The sequence below is a fragment of the Cricetulus griseus genome, chromosome 2, assembly GCF_003668045.3.
Source record: "Cricetulus griseus strain 17A/GY chromosome 2, alternate assembly CriGri-PICRH-1.0, whole genome shotgun sequence".
In the NCBI taxonomy this organism is placed as follows: domain Eukaryota; kingdom Metazoa; phylum Chordata; class Mammalia; order Rodentia; family Cricetidae; genus Cricetulus; species Cricetulus griseus.
The window spans coordinates 312038010-312054042 of record NC_048595.1 but is presented as its reverse complement, the minus strand read 5'-3'; the positions used below and the strand labels follow the sequence as shown (position 1 = coordinate 312054042).

Here is a 16033-nt window from a genome sequence, read left to right as displayed (position 1 = left end):
TTCAGTTTTTGTTTTGTTTTAAATAGTTAAGCATGGTGGTGTATGTTCTTTCTCTAAATTACTTTTATTTTATTTATGTGTATGAGAGTTTTGCTTTTAAATATGTCCATGCACCATGCGTGCATCTTCTAGTACCCAAGGAGACCAGAAGAGGGCATCAGATCCCCTGAAATGGGAAGTTGTAGTTGGTTGTAAGTCATCATGTGGCTGTTGGGAATCGAACCCAGGACCTCTGAAAGAGGGCCTTTGAAAGATCAACAAGTGCTCTTAACCACTAAGCCATCATTCCATGCCCCAATTTCAACCTTTTAATTTTAAAATGTACTTAAATTATACTTGAGTTTTCAGCTGTTAGTCAAGAGATTTTTTAGAATATTTTTGTCATCTACCAAACCCCAGTCAATTAATCAATAGTTTCAACACATTCTGAAAGATGCCTGATATAAATTCAAGATCTGAAGGCTCAGTAATTCTGATCTAATGCCAGACATTTATCGTCCTTTTCTAAAATTCTATTCAAGCCAAAATGAAGGGAAAAGAAAGTATAAATCCATAATACCAAAAAAACAGAAAGTGAATGTTTCAAGTATGGAAAACAAATTATATAGTCCCTAAGCTAGCAAAACAAGGAAGTGTGAAAATATCTGCAAAGACAGGGCTAAGTGAACAACCGCTGGCCATAACAGAAGCAAGGTGATTGCACAGGAGTATAAGGTGTGGGACTTAAAACTGGGGACTGGCCGAAATTTTAATAGCAAGCAATGAGCTCTCAACCTCAAGCCTATCTTTTAACTACCTTTCCCACAAACAGGAACAGTACTTGAAACAGGAGCATTAAGAAAAGGCTACAAATGGACCCAGGTCCCCTAAAAACAAAACAAAAACCCTTCCCCTATTCATGTAATGGGAAATATATTTACCTTATCTCAGAATGCTACAAGGTATGAGTACGTGTGTGCAATAAATCTTCTTTAAAGAAATTAAAATAGCATGCAAGAATGAAAAGAGGTTTATCATTCAACAATCAGGCAGAAGATAAAGAGCAAAGAGAAAATGGGCAAGAAAATATTTCTAGCCGGGCTTGGCAACACATATCTATAATCCCAGGACTCAGAAGGCTGAGGCAGGATAGTTTAAAGCAATGGGCTACAGGGTAAAACCTTGGCATGGGAAGTAGGCAGAAAGGGAGAAAAATTATCCCTTAAAAATACAAGGAATTTTCCAAATTTAGGAAAGTGAATTGCCAGATTTTTAAGAGACCACTAGACTACTAAAGAACAAATGATTAGAAAGTAAAAACAAAAGCAGACCTGGGAATATAGCTCAGGGGCAGAGCACTTGCCCAACCTTTTGGAGGCCCTGGGTTCAATCCACAACACTGCAAAGAAACAGATAAATAAACAACAGCATTGAAGAAAAGCACCCCATGAAATATCATCATAAAGATTCAGAGCATCAATACTACACATCAAAAAAAACAAGAAGCAGAAAAAAATCAGCTTCAACAGCAGTGGAAACTAATAGAACATTATAAGTTAGGGAGGGGCTTTACAACAGTAAGAGGAAGATGTTTGTTTGTTTCTCTATATAAATACACCGAACAACTAGGAAAGAACAATTTCACATACTTAATATAGTGTCTGAAAAAAAAGTTATATTCTATCTAGTCCTTGATAAGAAATTTATTATAGAAAAATGTGTTGTCAAAACACATAGTATCCAGTAAATGAGATAAAATTATAAGGGAAGATCTGGAATGCATAGAGTACCCATTCCATATAAAAGTAGGAGTACAGAAGGCTATTCTTAAAAGTTAAAGACTTGGAAAAAGGAAGCATTAGGTGGTGCTAATATAGGCTCACAACTAATCTAGTATTAATTTCTACCAATATCATACTATGATCTAGTCATCTTCTTGCTATAGCCAACAGGTAATACATTTCAAAACTGTATCTTACCTAGCTAACATATCACACTTGCTTTAATAAAAGAAGCCTGTAGAATAAATAAGAGGGGCTGGAGAAATGGCTCAGAGGTTAAAAGCACTGCTTGTTCTTCCAAAGGTCCTGAGTTCAATTCTCAGCAACCACATGGTGGCTCACAACCATCTATAATGAAATCTGGTGCCCTCCTCTGGTCTGCAGGCAACATGCAGGCAGAACACTGTACACATAATAAATAAATAAATCTTAGAAGAAGAAGAAGAAGAAGAAGAAGAAGAAGAGGAGGAGGAGGAGGAGGAGGAGGAGGAGGAGGAGGAGCTTGGGTTTCAGAGAAGGAAGAGGAGAGAGAGTTTTTTTTTTTGTAAAGAATAAATAAGAGATCAGGTTAGAGATGTGATTTCTTGACTAGAAGGTTTTTAGAACAATGTGTTTAGGGAAGAGTATATTCTCTTCACTTTCTCACAGTCTTCACTAATCTCAACACCTTTTACCCTACACCATCATTTGTTATTCTGATTAGCTAATGACTGCATTAGAAGTTAGGAAAAGGTAACTCCAAAAGGACAAATTTGGGGGCTAGAAAGATGGCTCAGCACTTAAGAGCATGTGTTGCTCTTAGAGGACCTGAGGATTCTTTTCCCAGAACCCACATGGCAGCTGACAACAGTCTGTAAATTGAGTTACAAGGAATCCCTCTTCTGGCCTCCACAGGCACCAGGTTAAGTGTGTGGTGTACATGTGTTCATGCAACCAAACATTCATATACATGAAATAAAAATAAAAAGAATAATGACAAATTTAAATCTGGTACAATATGGGCCAGCTTTTTCTTATAGAGTAGAAAATCAAGTAACAGAAACCATGTCATTCAGAAACTGCAATATGCTATATCCTGGCCCTCCACTTGTAGATCTGTGATTTTAAGCATAGGGAAAAAATTCCAAAATAACATCTCAAGTGTCCCTCCTCCCCCTACCAGTCTGAGATTTTCAGAGAAACAGATTCTATCTGCATAAGTATTCCAGAGACTGAAATGCCCAATAACTACAATGAGGGTTAGCTTATAAAAATTTCAATTTAAAGTCAACAGTGGAAATATTATAGCAAACCTGTATGATGATGTCAAAACTTTAAGTAGTTCAATATTTCCAAAATATAATGCATTAAGCAGATTTAAATACATTAAAAGTAAAATGTAAGGTTTTCATCATCTTAAAGACAAGAAACATGCATTTAAGGAACTCACCAAGAAGCAAGCTTGCACTAAATTTGAATTTTCTAGAAGAACTATGAAGGATTAAACACAGCTTTCCAAAGCAATCACTGAGCATCCATTTAGGTTCCCTGAACTAATGACAAGAGCTCCTGGCAGCTGCAAAATTCAACACATGCTCTATCATTTCACAGTTGTAGAACGTTCCATTAGTCAAATGTTCCTTTGGAGCTCTTTCTCCATAAAGATGGAGACAATATTAATGTTCTGATAACTGTCAACAGAATAATCCTTACACTTAAAACAGTTTTTGCTGGACAAGCAAGGTAACTACTTCTTTAGTCAATCTTGAAAATAGTAATGAACTACATGAAAGATTTTACATGTAGAAGCTAAAACTGATACAAATGCCTATAAAACTGTATGTATGAAGTTACTGACTGTCGTAGTATTTACTATAGATATTAACATTGTTTAAATACTTTCACTCTGAAATCCCAAGAGAAAACACTAAAAGTTAATGTACTCATTTTAGAGAAACTAAACAGTTTAGAAAGACTCACAAACACAGTTGGTCTTCCTTGAAATATGGTGGCACTCTAAAGCCTCTTTCCCACCTTTTTTTTTTTTGTATATGCAAACAATTTATGCATGCTGTGCTAAAACATACACACTCTTGTACATGTTATTTATTTAATTACTTTATGTGTTTGCCTGCATGCCTATTTGTACACTACATGCATGCCTGGTACCCAGAGGCCAGAAGAAAACATCAAATCCCCTAAACTGGAGTTATAGATGGCTGTGAGCTGCCTGTAGGTGTTGGGAATAAAACCCAGGCCCTCTTGGAAGAGCAGCCAGTGATCTTAACCATTGAGCCATCTCTCCAGCTCCATTATACTTTTGCACCATGGCAAACTCCACCATCTTTGAAAATATTCTTTAGACTGGCTTCCTCCCACAATAAAAGCCTGAAACTTCACCTATGGACTAAATACTGATTACTCAGAACACACTGTCATTAATATCCTATACTTTACCCCCAGATTAACATTGAAATAGTAATGCATACACCTATACTTAACACTAACAAAATACCAAATGAAAGAAATGAAAAACCACAATTACAATTCTGTAGATTACTTATATTAAGCTAAATAGATATGTAACCAAACTGCCTTCTAAATGTTTATAGTTCTATCCTTAGATTAACACTGCTGTCCACCTTGGCCAGAGAAGCTTCCTTTTACAATGGGTAACATTCAACATAGAGACTCTTAACTGTTAAATGCTCAGCCCTAAACTGGAGAGCTGTATCCTCCCCTCCAAGACTCAGGGAACATTGAGGAAAGGGGAACAGAAACTGTGTTAGGTGCTAGAAAGTGATTCTCAACCTGTCCGTCTCAACTCCTTTGAGAAACCCTTATTTCCAAAAATATTTACATTATTATTCACAACAGTAGCAAAACTACAGTTATGAAGTAGCAACAAAAATAATTTTATGGTTGGAGGTCACCAGAACTGTATTAAAGAGTCACAGCACTGGGAAGGTTGAGAAGCACTGTGCTTGAGGATAGGAAGCCTACAAAATGCCACTTTCTAGATATGACAAGGGCAATCTCATCAAGAATTAACACACAGCAGCTATGACTTCCTGCATGCTTTCACGCCTGCACGAACACACACACACACACACACACACACACACACCACATGAAAGCAAGAGGGAACTAGTTGGGAAGGGAGAGGCTGTCTGTAAGAGAGGAAAGGTTACAGGAAAGGGCAATGGGGTGAATATGTTCACAATACATTCCATACATGCACAAATTTACCAAAGATTTAAAAAAAAAAATAACAATTTGACTATCAGCAGAGAAGGTAAAGGAACTTCCTGCAAGATCTAGAACTATTTTTGCTTTTTTAATCAACAAAGACTGAAGAAACTTGGGTTAGAGTGATGAAACTCTTCTCACTGTTTATTGTTTTTGTTTTGAGTAAAGGTTTCTTTCTCTGTGTAGCCCTGGAACTCAGTCTACAGACCAGGCTGGCCTTGAACTCAGAGATCTGCCTCCTTAGTGCAGGGACTAAAAGCATGTGCCACCCCACCCAGCTCTTCTCAGTTGAACCTATACAGTGATCCCTGGTAATACTATGAGTAGCTGGAGTCCTTATTAAGTAGTATGATGGAAGCTGGCAGGGTAATTAAGCAAACCACACACATTTCAATGTTAAAAGCCAAAAGACGGAGCCACCTTTAATCCCAGAACTCAGGAGGCAGAGGCAGGCAGATCTCTGTCAGTTCAAGGCCAGCCTAGTTAACAGAGCGAGTTCCAGGACAACCACCAAAGCAATACAGAGAAACTCTGGGGGGGGCCCCCCCGCAAAAGATGGACATTTGAAACAACAGAATAAGATAGGAAACAACACCATTTTACAAAAGAACACGCAAAAAAGCACACAAAAAGCTAAAGAGATGGTAGGTTCAAAATAACTGTCCTAAGTTTAAGAATATGGGAGGACATGGATAACAATTTCTAAGTAGAGACGTTAAGATCTTTAATAGTTAATTCAAGATAATTTACTAGTGATCATTATTAAGAGCCTAATTAAGGAGAAACTGAAAGTACCAGGGATGAAAATTCCAAATTACAGAATAACCCTTAGGCTTCTCACAAATATTTAAGAAAATCAGGAAAGCAATAAAAAGTTCTCAAGTATACCTGAGAAATACTTAAGCACAAAAAAATCTAACAATCCACCTCTATAAAAAATAATTCCTGACATATCCAAATTACTAGAAAGCAGGATATTTCTGTATACTAAAAACTGGTCTTAATTCACTCAAATCCTTTCAGCTAATTTTGCAAGTGTGGTGCTGTGTCACAAGCTCATCTGTATGAAGCGCAACGAACTTTTAGCTGTGAAAATACTTGTCAGAGCTAAGGCAGCCCGTGCTGTCTCCTTGAGGTAGTAGTGGAAGAACTGAATCCGGGACCTCAGCTTGCTGGGCAAGTTGCTCCATCATTGAGCTATACTCCCAGGACCTCTGGGCACTATGTTATTAAGACTCAACAACTAAAATCAGTGTGGAACTAGACAAAAGTCTTTCTACAATAAAGTCAAGGACGATCTCTTTTAGTCTTTTGGAGTGCAGCATGTGAACACATGGGTCCAGATATGCCATTAAACATAAGATGTGGTAACAATGACTTTAAGCAACTCTATACAGTAATGAAAATTGTTATCTATGCATGTTATCCATGATTCTAAATCGTTTGATTTTCACTTCCATTCTAATTCTTGTTTGGTTGTTTTACAAAAAGCTGCCAATTCTTACAACTTTTCTGCCTTAGGACTTGGTACTAACCCTTTCATTTCAAAGATAATGTAGAAGAGCTCTTTATGCTTTACTGAATACTAAAAGAAAACATCCAGAGCTAGAAAGATGGTTCCATGGGTTAAAGGCTTGCCCAGCATCCCCAGAACCCACATAAAAACAAGGTGAGTGGGATAACCCCAGATCTTGGGAGGGGAACAAGGAGACAGGGAATCCCTAAAGCAAGCTGGCTAGCTAGACTAGCCAAAACCAATGAGCTCCAGGTTCAACAAGAGACCCTGTGGCAGTTTTAGGTAGAGAGCTATCAAGGAAGACCCTGATACAACCTCAGGCCTCCACAAGCACACCAGCACACAATTATGTAAACCCAGACACATACACCTTTCCGAAAGACAGGAAAACACACATACATACACACCACACACACACACACACACACACACACACACACAACACACACATACACATTCACTTTAAAAAAAAAAAAAGATACCCCTAGGGCACAGTTAATTTTATGGCAATATTAGTTAATGGAGTTTAAGATGACTGTCCAAAAGTTGGAAAAAACTGCAAGGTTTAACCGTATTACGAGGATAAAACACTGATTAGACATTTTCTAGATTTCATAAGCAACTTTATTTTCTAATAAAAAAATGAGAAAAAATGATCAGCCCACCTTAAAAAGAGAAAAGATAGTTAAGTATAAATGTAATTCAGTTTTATGCATTAAAAGTTACTTTTGCTAAACACTGAACTGAACTGGAATCCAGTTGCAGAGAAGGAGGAGTGATGAGCAAAAGGGCTCCAGACCAGGCTGGTGAAACCCACAGAAACAGCTGACCTGAACAAGGGAGAGCTCTTGGTAGCTGGGATACCAGCATGGGACTGATCCAGACCCAATGAACGTGAGTGTCAGTGAGGAGACCTCAGAAATCCATGGGGCCTCTATCCCTAGCATAGGAATGTACTTTGGGAGCCCATTCCACATAGAGGGAGACTCCCTGAGCCTAGACACATGGAGAAGGGCCTAGGCCCTATCCCAAAGGATACGACAGACTCTGAAGACTCCCTATGGAAGGCCTCACCCTCCCTGGGGAGCAGAAAGAGTATAGGATAGGTAGGTGTTAGTTGGGGGTGTGGGAGCAGGGGAGGAGGGAGGGAGAGGGAACTGAGATTGACATGTAAAACAATCTTGTTTCTAATTCAAATAAAAAAAATGGAGAAAAAATTATTTTTGCTATACAAGAGCCATAATGGATTTAAGATTCATTATTATAGATTTTTTGTCAAGTTTAAAAACAAGATAAAAAATAAAGTGAAAATGGAGGAAAAAGTCAAAATATATAAAAGATATGCATGCCAATTACTCCAATCTCTTTTCTCTTGCAAATATTTAAGAACAAAAACAAGGAACAAGGGTTAGTTCTACACCACCACCACCACCACCACCCCGCCCCACCCCCATTCCTTAGACACCTAGGAACACAAAATGGATCAACATGCTAGATTTACAATGGATAGGGAAGACTATCAGTAAGTATGAATTGCTAAATTAAGAACATAAATTCAAGCTGAGTGCCATAGCACACTCCCAACACTCAAGGACTGAGGATGCAAGCTATGAACCACAGAGTTCAGGTTGCCCGGGCTACGTGATAAGCCTCTTTCATACATGAGGAGTGTTGAGAGGGAGAGGGAAAGAGGAAGGACAGAAGGAAGATGTTGAAGTAAGGAGAAAATGGGGTATAAATTTTAAGATTTTTTTGACCTAAAAGAAAGATTCTGGATACACAGATTTTATTCATACACTGTTGACTGGGTTTTTGCTGTTGAGTTTCATCTATACTCCTGTATGATTCAGGAAGGGTTGAAGGTCTTATGGGGTGTGGAATACACACCTGTAATGCTAGTACTCTGGGATAGTCAATCTGAGCTACTTAGCAAGACCCTGTGTCTCAAGGAAAAAAAGATCTCATTTTTTTTGTTTGTTTCATTCTCAAGTCTTATTCACAGATTAAACCTACTTAAAATTACCTTATTACATACAAATTCTTCTGTAATTAACTTGAACACTTACAATACCTCCAAATCACTCAGTTAAAAAAAAAGTCTTTCTGACCTACAGGAAAATCTTGTTTCTTCTACAAACATAATGTATCTTGCAAACTGCATTGTCACCAATAAGTGCATGAGCCACAAATCATAAGATACTACAAACAAGCAACACAAAGGCCTATTTGACTGCACAGGTCCTAACCAAACATACTAGGGCTACTTAAAACAGTCACTTAAACCTTATAGTAGGACCTGACGATTCCAGATAACACTAAATATTTGGGATTCCTGTTCTTCTATTCAGTTAACAATATCCAAGACAGAGAGAAAACTCAAATGGCAGAACAGAGATCTGATCTTTTGAGACGTTAATGCCTTTTAATCTTGACTGTCAGTAACATAAGCCAAGAAAATAAGTGCAAGGGGAGTTCAGTTTCTCCTGTTAACTCTAATTCATTCTTTCACAGCTCCCTCTTTGAGCACACCACTGCAGTTTCCAACATTTTTTCCTCTGTACTTGAAAATTCCTAGTTCTAAAGCCTGACTCTAATGGCCAACACATTTCTCAACCACTCCCTCTAAATAGTGGGACTTCCCAGAGCCTGTCCAATTATTCACTTCCTTTACCCAGCAGAGTTCATTGTTTTAGCTTGGTGTTTCTATATTCCCAAAAGTGTTCCTACCATACCACCAAGAGCAATGTTTTTTCAAATTGCCAGTTGCTACCATGGGTTTGTTAAATCTAAGTAGTGGGTCTTCACATTTCTCCTTGAAAATGAAATGGAATATAATTGAATAGAAAGTATTAAACTGTATCATATAAATTATTTTGTGTCATTTTATCATTTGAATATGAGAATACTAGGTCACAGCATAAAAATGTATGCTGCCAATGGGTATATTCTGTTTTAAAAATTGTCTGGCTTTAAAAAAAAAAAAAAAAAAGCAAAGCAGTCTCTTTCTATAGCCCAGGCTGGTCTCAAACTCCAGATCCTCCTCCTGCCTCAGTTTTCCAAGGACTAGATGTGTAGGGCACGCCACACCAGGCTGGGTCATCTCTCTTGAGTTTTAAAGACTGGTCTACAGCATAACACCATCTTTCATTGGCCTACAACACTCTAACCTGATGCTGGAGACTTACTCTTCTATATCCTAAGGAGTTCATGCAATCCAGGCTTTTATGCAGGGTTCTGCCAATCACTATTCTACCTAAATGCTGTCCAATTGGTCTACAAGGCCTACCTGTACTCACCTTTTAGCATTTACTATTAGCTGCTTCAAAGTCTTGTTCTCCTTCCTATAGCAGCAAATGTCCCCTCGTACAAACACACTACGTGCCTCTACAAAATGCCCCCTTTACTGCTCTTTCATTATATCCCATCTACTTTAACAGGATTCCCCAGTTCTAACCTAAGAACTCCTTTAGGGAGAAGTACATTTCATTGGCTGTTCAACAACACTCAGCTAAGTACATGCCACATAATTGGTGTTGAATGTAAAATTAACAAAGAATTCACTCAGGACTTAAATTGTTAGGAACAGTAAGATGAATGCCTTTACAAAGTGCACTCCTATTGTGCGGGTGTATCAACATTTCCACATTTTTGCTGCCACCCCTAGAGCCTTAAGTAAAAATGGACTCAGTTTCTCATCTGTCAGCAAAGAAGCAACTCAAGGTAACAATGTAGCAGCAGCAACTTCCATTCTTCAAGAGTTTAAGTCAAAAAGAAAAAGCTCAAAGTTTGCAAAGTCTGGTAGACATCACAAAAATCTCATCATCCATTAGTAGGGAAGCCCCCACTTTGTACATAAGTATAACTTAATAGAGTCAGCATTACCAAACTAAGTAAAAACAAAAGGTAGCTCAAAATAACTGGCTGAAGTGACTTGATATGGTTGCCTTACAAGTGTTCTGGAAGCGCTCCAGACTCACTAAGTACATTATGATATGATCCTGAGTGCGCACAACCTAACAGGTATTCCTCACTGAGAGGATCATGGGTTTCATCTTACATGTACAATTGTTGTTTATTTGTAAGGTGTCTGATACACCTATTTTTACACAGCCACACTTGAGCTGACCTCACCCTAATTAAAAACAGTGCATGCAACTTTGACAGACTCTGCCAACTGCTGGTTTCAGCTGTTCCTTTCCTTTTCCATAGTTCATAAACTAGTATTACAGGAATCATTTTTCCTGCCTAATCATTTATTTTAGTTTAAGAAAATAATTCATTTACCTCTTAACTACACCTACAATTAAAGCTAATGTAAATCCATCTGTAGTATATAAACTTCTTTATCCATGTGAAATCTTGGATATTCGTCCAAGTACGGTAATTTGGGACTGCCTGGGAAAACTTTAAAGGTCATATACTATTAACATGTTTCAAAGAGGCCCAGATGGCTATGCTTACACTTACAAAGGGCAGAAACTTCTGCAAATGCCTTTGCTGTATGACATTCTCTTCTATTTCCACCAACTCTTCATCTTTCAACAACATAGAAAAACCAAGTCACCCCAACAAGAAAGAGTCACATAAATAACAGTAAGTGCTCTTAATTACTGAGCCATCTCTCCAGCTCTTTTTTCCAGATCTCTCAATACTCAGCTACCATCGCATTGGCCATGAAGTTTTGGCACCTGAATTTTAAAGGGGTAAATTCAAATCATAGTACTCACCAGTCTCCACTCTATTACAGCCTTATTTTATATGTCATTTTAAAACTTTTATTTATTTTTCAATTTTTAATTTCTGTGCATTATCAGTGTTTTGCCTGCATATATGTATGTGCACCACTTGCAATCCTGGCGCCTGTGGTGGTCAGAAAAGGGTATCAGATCCCTGGGAACTGGAGTTACAGAGGGTTGTGAACCACCATGTGGGTGCTGGGAATTGAAACTAGGTCCTCTGAAAGAGCAACAACTGCTCTTCACCCCTGAGCCATCGCTCCAGCCTCTTAAAATATTTTTAGCAAAAAGGCTAGTGAGTTGTTTATAAACAAATTATGCTAAGTGTCTAAATGTGTTTCATGTAAGTAGCTTAGATTCACATTTCAAAGGATAGTCTCCTTTAGTATTAAGTTAATCTCACTCTTCACTTGGTAAAACAGTGGACATTCATGTAATATAAGAGACACAGAAAACTGGTTCTCTTCTATGTTACCACTCCAGTCTGGAGAATGCAATCTTCTCAATAAAAAACTGCCACTTGATTTTGTGTGTAGGTTCGAGTACACGTGACACTCCAACAAGCCTTAAACAATGCATTTTAAACTGTGGAGCTGCATAAAATTACGGGAAGCCATATTTCAAAGGTTTACAATATTAATATTTTTTAGTATTTTCTCATTTAAAAATTGATGCAACTGATTCAAAATATTTTCAAACACCATTATTTCCTAGTGTTTAGAAGAAAAAAGCCAGCTACTGACTATTAAATGAGGGAAGGAGGGAAAAAAAATTCATTTTTACAGGCTGGAAAACTTCTAAATTCCTTATTTTACAGGTAAGAATACAGTTCATAAAGGTTAAATGATTTGCAGGTCACCAAGCTACTAGCAGCACCAGAAATAGAAGGTATTTTAATTACATTTATATCCTGGTCATTTAAGTATTAAACATAATTATCAACTCGTAATTAATTTCTGAGGAAGGACTCCTGTGACACGTGCTCTACATTTTCAAAGTTGTATATGCTAATAAACTTCAAATTTTAACTGCCAGAACAAAAAGAAACTACTCTCGAACTTTAAAGAAAACTGTGTGCTGCTAATAAACCATCACAAAGAATTTCAAAATCCATTATTTCAAACTTTGTCCCTCAACTATATATTTACCGCTGTTAATTCGACCACAGGAAGAATGCAGAGACAGCATCGACCATCCACTGAAGAAATGAACAGATCGCCACTCCCATAACACGGGTTTCCAGCTTAAATAAAGAAGAGCTCCTAACATTAGAATTAAAAGTTTGGGAAATGCACTCTTGGCTGGCTTATGTCGAAGATGTAAATCTGACACTGCTGACACAGCTAAAAGTCTAAGCTTAAAAGAGAAAATCAGAAAAAGTGAACACGTTCCTTCAACCAAAAGCTTTCTCGCTTTAGCAACCACACTGTGGAGACCGCAACAGTGAGAAACTGAGATTCTCGTTTTAATGCCCAATAAACCCAATGCTGTGCAGTTAGCTTCGGATGTTCAAGGATAAAACACAGGGCACAGTGAGGGCGACAACTTACAAGGGATCAGTTTCAAGGACTGTAGTCTAACTAGTCATTACAATCGTCCCTTTGTGCAACTGATTGTTTCTACAAAGTACTGGAAGAATGCAGCCCTTCTCTTTGAACGTTACCGGTCAACCAAACCTAAGATGGCAAGATTTTGGTAACCTATACAGCGGCTTCATCAATTAAGAGGTACAGGGTAGACTTAATGCATTGTCTTCATACATGTCATTAATAAGACTATAACTGAGTTACAAACAACATTACACGTTCTAATTAGGACCTCTGGCGTCGCTCTACAATAATACAAATATAATCTCTATTTTAAAGTAGTACTCGTTTAGCAAGGGGTAGAATTATAAACAGTCACCACCACCGCAAGACTGCACACACACACAAACAGATTTAAAGCTGTGGTAAGCACAAAATCCTTACCCCATTTTGCCCAATGAAAACTTGCTCTGAAGTTTCTGCTCTTATGCTACAGAAATAACTTCCAAGGAATTTTCTCCGTCTGTTATTTTGCAGCTGCTTTTCCACCCCCGAGATCTTTTCCGGAGGTAATTCAACGATGCTGACAATTCAGTTAGTTCTTGTCGGTAAAAGGAATTCACTCGCGCTGATACCAAAGCGTTCAAACATTTGCTTATTTGGAATTTGAAAAGGTTGCGCGGAGAATATAGCACTCAACTATTCCATAAAATCAGTGTACATGTAGGTAAACGCAAAACCCAGCTTCACCGAGTCTTATAAAAAACGAGTTCGCTGGTCATTTCGCTCACGTCCTCTCGACACTCCAGGGAGCCAGGTAACTCGGCCTTCTCTGGGCTAAGGCGGTGGGTTCAAATTTCACCACACCAGGTCCCTAGGGGTGGAGCGTGCAACCCAACGCGACGTGCACTTTAATAAAAATCCTACAGGCAGCAATGCCACTGTCTGCCTTCGCTTACACTTAAAAAAAAAATTATAAAGAAAAAAATCTCAAGTGCAAACCGCGGCCGCTCGCGATGTGCACAGCACACCACATCGGAATCTGTCCTTTGAATGTTCGTCCTCCTAAGACTCGGAGCGGAGAGGCGGTGGAGAGCAAGCAGAAAAGGCTGGGAAGGATCGATTCGTTCTCTCGAGGAGCATCAGCGGAGCCATTTCCAGGCTGGCGGCTAGCTGGGGGCGCAGCGGCCGCCGGGGAGCAGCGCAGGGGGCCCAAGCCCACCTCCCTCAGCTTCCCGGCCCCCGCCGAGCACAATGGAGCCCCGCTCACAGCCGCCCCCTCTTCCCGCCTCTCCTCGCAGCACCGGCGGCCTCGGGCTCCAGGCAGCGGAGAATGAATGAATCAGAGAGAACCCAGCCCCGCGCGGTCCCCGGCACCCAGCCCCCAGCTCCTAGCGGCCGCGCGCTGAGGCGAGTGGCACGCGGCTCGTCCGAGGCACAGCAGCCGCGGCTCGTACCCCCACCCCGGCTCGTCTCTCCCGCTCCGTGCCGCCTCACATGCCCCGGGCCGCCGCTGCCTCCTCACACTCCCCTCAGCGGCAGCCTCCGCCGGCCCCGGGCGGCCTGGCACCCGTCGCTGCCTCCTCTGCCACCACAGAGCGGCTCCGAAACGAGCGCAGCTGACGGCGCCGCTGCCCGGTCCGCGCCGCCGGCGTGAGGCGAGCGCACGAGCGGAGAGGGGAGGGGGGCGGGCGGGGCGGGGCGAAGAGCGCGGCCCTCCCGGCTCGAGGGGCGGAGCGCCGCCGCCGCCGCAGGCCGGCGGAGGAGGTGGGGCGCGGCGGAGGCGGGGCCCAGGCTCGGAGCTGGGAGGTGAGGGACCAGCCCGGAGGGGATTAGCCGGCTGGTCCTTCGGTCCGTCCCTTTTTCCTTCCCCAACCCTAGCGGTCGGCGGCGGCGGATGGGCGAAGCGCTCGACTCCAGCGCTGACTCCGGGCAGCCACAGCCTCCTCCGCTCCGCACTCCGGGTTCTCGCGCTGTGTCTCCATCCTCCCCGCAGGAGGACCTTTAAATAGCAACGTCAGCGCGCTCCTCTCCGCACACACGTCACCCTCCGCTCACGTCACCCTGTGCGGGGGATGATGTCACGCGGCCGGAAGTACTGCTAAATTAGGGAAAGAGCAGGGGGGAGGAGGGCTGGGCCAGCTGCTGTGTGCCCACCTGCTCTCGCTTCTTAAAGGCCAAAGCGCCTGAGACAGTCGGAGGAGAGCTTGGAGAAGGAAGCGGCAGGAGGAGGTTTCCTTGACACAAATGTGCCAAACGCGAGTGAATCACTCTTAGCAACAGTGCCGAAGTGTCGCCGGTAATGTCCTGTCTCCCTCTCCCACTGGGTTTGCAGCAGCATCCCTGGGCTGCTAACATTCCAACCTGCAGAGAAACGTGGGAGGGAGAGTGATCACTACTGGTAGACTTGGGGGAAATCACCGTTAATTTTAGGAGTCCTGAATACCATTCTGAACATAGATAACTTTTAAACTCCCCCTCCCTCCATGGCATGGACTTTTTTTTTTTTTTAAGTGGAGTTAAGAACAAACCTCTTACAAACGTTAAATTAAATTAAGGCAGAGGGGGATTCTAAATGTTGCGGTTCACAACATAAGCATGGTTCGGCATGGCATAATGAGTCAAATTCATTAAAGTAAAACTTAGATCCCTCAGATAATTATCGTTCTGCAGCATCGCAAATGCTAATGAATCCCTTCAGTTCTGACCTACCAAGAATATCAATTACAGTCTGGATGCAAAGGTCTGTCACCCAATCCTTTTAATTCACAAACATACATTAACATGTTTTTGAGTCTTGTAACCACAATAACTCTCAAGTACATTTACATTTTCTATATGGCAAGGATGATTAACCATCCATAATTTTATAGCTATATACGTGAAAATCGTGTTTTTAAAATCATACAGTTTTAAAGTGGTCTCATTATCCTAAGATAGCCATTTATTAGGTCGATTCACAGGCTGGACTTAACTTTTATTTGATTTAACTTGACAATCATGGCCCAGAAATAGAATTGCTGCATACTGCTAAGGGCCATTATTTCAGTTACTTTATAAATTCAGTGACCATATTTTACAAACTGAAGTCATTTGACATTAAACAGATTATTCAAAATCTGAAGTGGCCTGGAAAATCCAGGACATAATAGTATTACCAAATCATGAAGTTGTCCTTAGAAAAATAATAAATCAATACCAATGCAGTTCAAAATAAAATGAGCTAAAACTCTATAGACTCAGCCAGGACTAGTTTTGCTTGTTTGT

At 40.5% G+C, this 16033-nt stretch overlaps 1 protein-coding gene across 1 annotated transcript in view; it reads right to left on the bottom strand.

The window, feature by feature from the left end:
• Homer1 (homer scaffold protein 1) overlaps window positions 1-14445 on the bottom strand; it is a 101298-nt gene extending 86853 nt beyond the window's left edge. Inside the window, exon 1 of the mRNA XM_027401723.2 lies at window positions 13211-14445. Coding sequence (XP_027257524.1) covers window positions 13211-13215 — 5 coding nt within the window. The 5' untranslated portion in view covers window positions 13216-14445. The remainder of the gene's footprint in view (window positions 1-13210) is intronic.
• Window positions 14446-16033: the final 1588 nt, after the last annotated feature.